We start from the raw sequence: 7,996 nt of genomic DNA on the forward strand, positions 1-7,996 counted from the left end.
CTGTTTCAGTGATAAAATACCACAAGTCTGTGCACATCAGCAACGTGGTCCACTTGCACAGATGTGTTTTTTGGGCTTTGCACCTTACAGTGATTGTCAGCATTAAAGGTAGCAACACTGTAGCGGCCATGATTGGAATAGATGGGTCAAGTTATTAAGATGCTGAAATACAGTGAAGTTTTGAAACTTTTTCTACAATCCCTGCCTCTAACAAACTTTTTGTGGAAAAGTTTCATAATAGGCTAATGGAATAATCTCAAGATCCCTTCTTCCGAATACAGAGAGAAATACTGAAGCAGAGCAACCTCTTTCTGTCACAGATTTACTTCATATCTCTAGGAATTAGGAAATCCAGAGACTAGAGCACTTCAGTGTTTTAGAAATGCAAGTAAAAGCAACTGTATTCTTGGCTAAGACCAGTACTTTGTTTGGCACTGACTGTGAAATATACACTATTCCAAGTTTCTGTGTTTTTTGGGGGTGGCATTTGTTTAGGTCTGCATTTTTAGTAGTGGAGAACTATTTTACTAAACTTTATTTTTTATTTATCAAAAGCAATATGGTGAAATTGAAGATTGCCAGATAGACGACTCTTCTCTCCATGCGGTGATTACTTTTAAAACAAGAGCAGAAGCTGAAGCTGTGAGTAGTCTTTCTTGAAAATACTCTGCAGCCTTCAGCTACTTTCTGGTTATGTTATACTTCTATATCTGCTTAACTGTAATACTGCTAGTTATTTTAAAACTATAGACACCAAAGTTTAAATTAAACAAAATTGTCAGAACAGTATATTACTGAAATATTTAGGAAATCAGGATGTTTATAGTGAAGTGAAGTACAGGATGTAAGAGGGTAATTAAGAGAAACACTCAGGAACTGATAGTTAGATGTCTTGGTTTATCTTGATTATTTGCCAGGTTTTTTCACCTGAAGACTTGATACCCCTACAGTCTTCCTGAAATTTCACCGACATCCTGCAGAGTGAGCCTATATATTTTGTTTGGGATTGATTGGATTTCCCTTTGCCAGAAAACCTGTGGTAGTGTAAATGTGATTTGATATGATAGGATTTTCTTTTATTTTATTTCCTTCTCCCTTTTTTTAGAAATGTATGAATTTAAAGAAGCTCTGGATTATAGAAGTAACTTCTAGAGACGAAAAATCCAGAGTTGACTTACGTTGCAATTCAGCATCCTTACATATGGATCATTAGGACTTTATACATTCAGTTCAGTGGGACTCCTGCCTTTTTCTGTCCATGGTATAGCCATTATGGGAACCTGCACAAAATAATGAACATAGTTGTTCTGCAAGTTATTTTGTTTCCTTTAAAATCATTGCATCACTGTTGGGAGGGAGTATCCTGAAAATAATAGGGACTTCAGAAGGAATGGATTCATATTTACAGTATAGTTGTATAGAAATGTTTCATTTTATGTTTATATTTTGCACGAAGTTTGTCGTGTGGTGTTTACCTCAACACAATTTTTAAACCTGGCCAGACTATTCTCTTTTTCATCTTGAGACACCGTTGACCTGATTGACAGAAATACTTGTATTTACAATGCACATTAAGCCAGTGGGGACAATAGTTGTAAACACTTAAGAGTATCATTTATGGTTACGTATTTTGAGAAATTGTTTCATCTATGTGCCAAAGTTTTTACAAAAGCAGAGAAGTTTTTTTTGTGAAACTCTTAGGTATAGCAGTGATGAGCACCCACTGTACAGAGATCACAGTTATTCTGTAAAGAAGGAAGAGTCATTAATGGTACGTAGTGGATACTGACTGATAGTGAAAACCAGTATTGTACAGCTGTATCAAACGAACACAGTTCAACAGTGAATAAAAGTTCTGTGGAGAATAAGAAATAACTGTTCACGGATAAAAACTGTTGTAATTGGTATATTCACAAGTGAACTGAAGTAAGGTTGGAATTTGAGTTTTGGTGCTTCCTGGCACTGGATACTTCATTTTGTAACTTCATACTCCTAGGTATTCAGAGGAACATTTGCTTCCCTGAAAAAAAAAATAGGTCGCCCAGAAGAATAATCTGTTTTTATGGACTATCCAAATAAAGTCTTTACTTTTTCCAGAGGGAATGTGATTCACTGCAAGGATCTTGTCAGTATCTTGCTTAAGATACTTGTTTATCAGCACATCATTTGTTAGAACATGTTTAGAGCATGTTTTGCCTGAAAATTGGCATTGAACATCATCTCTGCCTAAGCTAAATTTCTACCTATAAAAAGCATGGAATGGTAGTATTTTGGAGCCAAACATAGAAATGTAAAGACAAAAAGCACCTGAAAAGGAAGGTAATGCAGAATAAAAGAAGTTGTGGGCAGGGGAGAGGGATCATATGCTTGGTGAAAAGCTTAAAGTCAAAATGATGTACTTTGACGTTTTTTTACATTGTCAAATGACGTTGTGTCTCATTGCACCTTCATTTTTTAATAAAAAAGATTATGAAACTGGGTTCAATCAAATCTTGTAAAATTTGTATTTTCTTTAAGGTGTTCTTATATATTAAATATAAATTTCCACTGGAATTTCTTTGTTTATGACTAAAGAAGAATTTCAAGCTGGTAGTTGGACAAGTTGTATAACGCAATAATTAAAAACATCTGTTGAGGCCAATTGTGAAGTAAATACAGCTAATATTTTACCTTAAATGAAAATAGGTCTAGGCTGTATTTTCATATATGGTCTAGCCTGGAAGGAAGAGGAAGATTCCCTGTTGTAAAATGTTCCATTTTTATGTAGTGGTAATTTCTTCCAAAGATTGCAAGTTGTTTCTGGACCTAAATGTCACGTATAAGTACTTTTACAAATTCTAGTTGTGTGACATTGGGATGAGACCATGGTCAAAAAGCTCTTGAGCTGCATTTTAATAAGCATAGAATCTTTTAAATTTATCATAAATTTATATGTACAGATTTAAAATTTATACCTAGGGACTTTAATATCACACAATTCATGTTCAGATGTCATTGAACATGTAATTGTTTCTACATTTCACATTATGCTGTGCTTTCAGATTGTACTATAAATCTTTTGTGACCATGACGGTTATTTCGGAATGTTGCTAACACTGATTTATGCTCATTCATGTTACTTTAATTTGAACATACTATTTCCAAAGCAGCCACTTAATGCATCTGGTGCTTAGAAAGGCATGAATATAACACAAGTTAAAAATCTTTACATTTCAATTACAACACCTTTACAGGAAGTGGAACATTTTCCAGTAGATTAAATTGTAATCACAAAGGGGCTTTTTTTTTTTAGTTGTTTGGTCATTGGTTTCTTTAAAATATATTAAATCATTTGTGGGATGTCTTGCACTTCTTCCACGAAGTTATGCGTTAACAGGTTTAGGCCCACATTTGCAAGGTGAGGAACCCATCAAGATAATATTAAAAAATTATTTATGGTTTTCCAAGCTTATTTTCTTCAAAATATATTTTGATCATTTTCCTCAAAGGATGTATGAATTCTACATGCAGTGGATGAAGTTGTTTTGTTTAACCTGTTAACACTAATTCAATATGAACTTATTACTGCTTTGGATTTCCTTTTGTAAAATCAGTTATAACTAAGATGTTTAAACTTGCTTTAGGCTGCCATTCATGGATCTCGTTTTAAAGGACAAGAGCTAAAGTTGGCATGGAACAAGCCTGTTGCTAGTATGTCAGCTGTTGAAACAGAAGAAGCTGAACCCGATGAAGAAGAAGTAAGCTTTCTTTTTCTTTATTTCTTCTTCATTCTTTTCTAAGATAAAATAGCTTTTTTTAAAAAAAGTTGATTCATAGTCTTACTTTTTAGTCTTACTCAGATTTTGATATCAGAAAGTGGATTTATCTAGAAATAAAGTTTTTGTGGTTTAGGCTGTTGAAAGTCTAGATACTTTTCCTTGCTGAAATGTTTCATTTCTTATGCAATAAAAAAACTCTAGAGAATATATCTAGAAATTAGAAGGGACAGGTTTGTACTTGCATGAGAAAGATTGAGCATGTTATCCAAAACATGGGTTTGTGCCAGCTACTTTTCGCACTAATTTCTTAGATGATCAAATTTCAGACTCTTTTTATCCTTTATAGAGAGATATGGCTTAGAGGATACAGGTGAAGGAGCAATTTAGATCATTTGCTGACTCCATTCAGATATCTAAAGTACCTCTGCCGAGTGTTAGTCTTCATCATGGTGCATGAAAGATACTAAAGCGTTGTCCAAATAACCTTAATTGGTTTATGTAGGGATAGCAGAGCAACATTTCATGATGTAGTCTAACTCCTGTTTCTGGACTGTTTTTGCAGTCATTTCTCAGCTAATTATTCTTGTGACAATTACGTGAGAATTGATCTTGGATCAAAACCCTTAGCTGTTTGTTGGTTTTGTTTGCTTGCTGAAATCTTTGCAATAACAAATCTGTAGCATAAAACCAGTAGTTTGCCTGTATTTTTGTGAGTAGCATTTATGGATTCATATTTGGTCCTGTGTTTACAGATACTCTGTTTTACGTAATTGATGTACTTACCTCTGACCTTTTTCCCTTTTTCAAAACAAGCCAAATACTTAGCTCTCCTGTCTTCTTTCCATGATGAGGTTGAAGTTTATTTGGATTTTCTACAACTTAATTAGTCCTAATCCTCACCAAATTTCTTTATGTGAGCTATTTCTACTAGATAATTTTGCTGAGGAGTGCTATGCTAAAGAGGGATAGCAGGCATAGGACTTGGGTGAAACTGAGTACCTTGATGTTTCAAAAATGAAAAAAAGGGAGCTAGATCATTCAGCAGAGTAAGATTAATAATGAAATAGGGTTCCTGTCCATTTATGAAAATAAGAGGAAAGCCTTTTGGACTTGAGTGCTTTAGAAAATCCTTTGTGAATAGCCAACTAATTATGAAAGCATGTAGTTTCCCAGAAGCCTTATGTTCTACACCTGGGTGCCTAACAAAAGAGCTGATCTACTGGGTCAACAGGTGATGCCTAGGAAGAGTATAAAGTAGAGATAAGCTTTTAATCATCAGTGATCTGCAGTTCAGTGACTTGTTGAGTCAGAAATGTGATGTCTCTGTAGCTGAAAGCCCCTGATACGTGTTTACTGTATGAATTTATCTGGTTTCTTTGGAATCTGAATAGCATCTCTAATGTCCTGTAAAAGGGAATGCTACTGTTCAAATATGTCTATCCAGTATCTTTCTATTGGATCTGCCACCTACATGCTTCATTTTGTTGTTCCTTTGCTCTTGCATCAAAAACACAACCATCATTCTCTCCGCTTGTTCTAAGATACTTGATACAGAGAAATAATGTCATACTTTCTCTCAGTTATTTTCTCTCCCTATAGTTGTTCCTACATGGGAGTTGTTCAGGTCATTTTGATCATCTCTGCTATCCCTGAGCCCTAGTGCACCACAGAGTTCTGCATTGTGTGCTGCCCAGGACACCTCCTTTTTGACTGTTGCACTGCTATATTTTAGCCCATTGTCCATCTAAATACGAAGGGTAGAAGCTAAGCCCTCAGAAGACTTCTGTGTTTTAGTCAGGTTTAGATTACACAGGCATATATATTGACAAACTGAAGCTGGTCATGTGTCAACAGGCCTCCTTTTTAAAATGTGCTTTCTGTATGCAAAAGTACTGAAGATAGTAGTTTCTCCCTCTTGTAAAAGAATCTACTTGAGAGAAGGCTTAGCTCTAGGCTTCCTTCAGCCTAGAGCCTCTTATCTCTAAGTCTTCCTAACTTCACAAATCAAATTACTGAAATAGGAAGTTCTGTAGAAACAACCCTGGAATTACTGGGACAAGAAGAATAAGCAAGGAAGACCACAGCTTTTATTTAACAACTGAGAGATTTTTCTTGGGAAAAAATTCTTGTGGTTCAGTTCTTTCACTAACTAGTGCAGTTTGCTATGTTCAGCGTGACTGTCAAAAAAGTTCCAAGATGTAATAGTTTATATACACCCCCTGTGTCTACATATAGATAAAAATTGAAACAACTTGTTTTTCTTTTTTTTTTCCCTTAACTTTGGCTCTCTGCAGCCTGTAACTGTTGACTTGAAATATTAAGGGCTTTGAAATCTGCCAAGTTACTGTGTTGTTACTGGAAGGAATTGAAAATACAGTAGTTTATCCTGTTTGTCTCCCTGCCCCAAACCTGTTAAGTTTTCAAATTGATTTTAAGCTTGATTAAACTGTTAAAATCAAAAAGTGTCAGAAGAAACTTTTCTGGTACTGAAGGACAGGTGGATTAAGCTCTTGAATGAAAACAAACACAGTTACTGTGAACGTGCCAAAAAGCCATTAGTTTTCAGTATAGCATCTTAAGTTTCATGGGAATATAGCAGCTTGGACATGAACAATACACTGAAGAATCAGAAGAGCTATTTAGGGATGAGGTGCCTATGTCCTGGTCATTTTGAAATGTATTGAAAAGAAAAAGGTTTCATTTGCCATTTACTAATATATGTAAATAGTACATATACATACAATATACTTTTTGAAAACATTGTTTAGCTATTTAAACCAAAATTTTTTTGTTACCAAATTGCAAGTATCAGAGATTGGTATTTTGCCTTTTGATTTTTAATATTTTCTGATGTAACAGTATCATGTTTATCTCTTGAAGTTTCAGGAAGAATCTTTGGTGGATGACTCGCTGCTTCAAGACGATGATGAAGAGGAGGAGGAGAATGAATCTCGTTCATGGAGAAGATGATTCAACTGATCAGTGACAATGCTAGAACTGCACCTGTGTTGCATTAGTATTACCTAATGTACTGCATCTTTGTATTAAAAGGGGTTTTGTGATGAAGTTGGATTCAGATATAGATTAAAAAGCAGCTGGTCGGTTATACGTTTTAAGAGATTGATGTTTGAGTTACATTTCAGTAAATGATTGCTAAAGACATCATACTAGGAACATATGCAATGTTTTTATTACATAGTTCTACAGAAAGTTACAGAATTCTTTGGGTTCTTTGTAATTTACTGAATTGGTCAAACACAAATGACCAAAAGTTGTTATAACATAGATAATTTCTGTTCTATTCCAGATACGGAATGAAACTTTGCATTTAAAATCTTTGTGAATGTTTTCAGAGATGAATAGATAACAGTACTAAACCGAAGTCTCTAAAGTTATGTATTCATAATATTGCATAGTAGTATGCTTAGGCTTTACTATGTACTAGCCTTTTGTTGGATTTGTGTACGTATTTTACCTATGGGTTTTAATGATAAAGTGTATGACTGCTTTGCATATAAGTCCTTATGACTTTAAGATGTTAAAAAATAAAGAAATGGAATGGTCTTAAAAAAAAAAGAAAAAAAAAGAAAAAAAAAGCAATAACCAAAAAAGCTAAGGCAATGCTCCTTCATGATGAAAAAAAAAAAAAAGAAAAAAGGAAAGAGAAAAGACCATTCCAAATGGCAACCCCCACCCCCATGTTCACAAAAAGAGCTTGAATCACTATCATCACTATCACTTATACTAAAATAGTATTGAAAAAAGAAATCTCAATCATGCTTCATCTACCTTAACACACAGGTGTACTGTACATAAAAACTTTGGGATGTTCTACATTTGAAAATTATGCAACCCAAGTGGTAAACAGATTAATATTCCAACAATAAGGAATTTTTTTCTATAACCTGGACTGTGTAACTTGGAAAGGAGATTTGGTCCCACAAAAATAATATGCAATACTGAAATATAATTTAGAAAAGTATGTGACCAGAAATTTGAGTTTGCATGCTAATACATCTTTACATTCCTGTGTTTCTATGGTTGCATTTTACCATTTCAAAAGTAACACTTGGCAGGTACTAAGTTTACACTCTAGCATATATTCACAATTCAGAACGTACCTACGTGAAATTTTAGTGTGCTTCACAGAGCTACTTCATTGACTCTTTCTAACAAGTCATTCTGTTATGTGAGGTCTGAAGTTTTTCTGCTTCTTAGGAAGGAGAACTGCCTAGTCC

At 34.4% G+C, this 7,996-nt stretch overlaps 1 protein-coding gene across 3 annotated transcripts in view; it reads left to right on the top strand.

Moving 5' to 3' along the window:
* Window positions 1-7,455, top strand: part of RBM26 (RNA binding motif protein 26) — a 51,341-nt gene extending 43,886 nt beyond the window's left edge. For all 3 annotated transcript variants that reach the window (XM_071549628.1, XM_071549631.1, XM_071549630.1), the window contains 3 exons: window positions 556-642; window positions 3,624-3,737; window positions 6,639-7,455. In XM_071549628.1, coding sequence (XP_071405729.1) covers window positions 556-642; window positions 3,624-3,737; window positions 6,639-6,728 — 291 coding nt within the window. In that variant the 3' untranslated portion in view covers window positions 6,729-7,455. The remainder of the gene's footprint in view (window positions 1-555; window positions 643-3,623; window positions 3,738-6,638) is intronic.
* The last annotated feature ends 541 nt before the right edge of the window (window positions 7,456-7,996 follow it).

The sequence above is a fragment of the Pithys albifrons genome, chromosome 1 (genome assembly GCF_047495875.1).
Source record: "Pithys albifrons albifrons isolate INPA30051 chromosome 1, PitAlb_v1, whole genome shotgun sequence".
In the NCBI taxonomy this organism is placed as follows: Eukaryota; Metazoa; Chordata; class Aves; order Passeriformes; family Thamnophilidae; genus Pithys; species Pithys albifrons.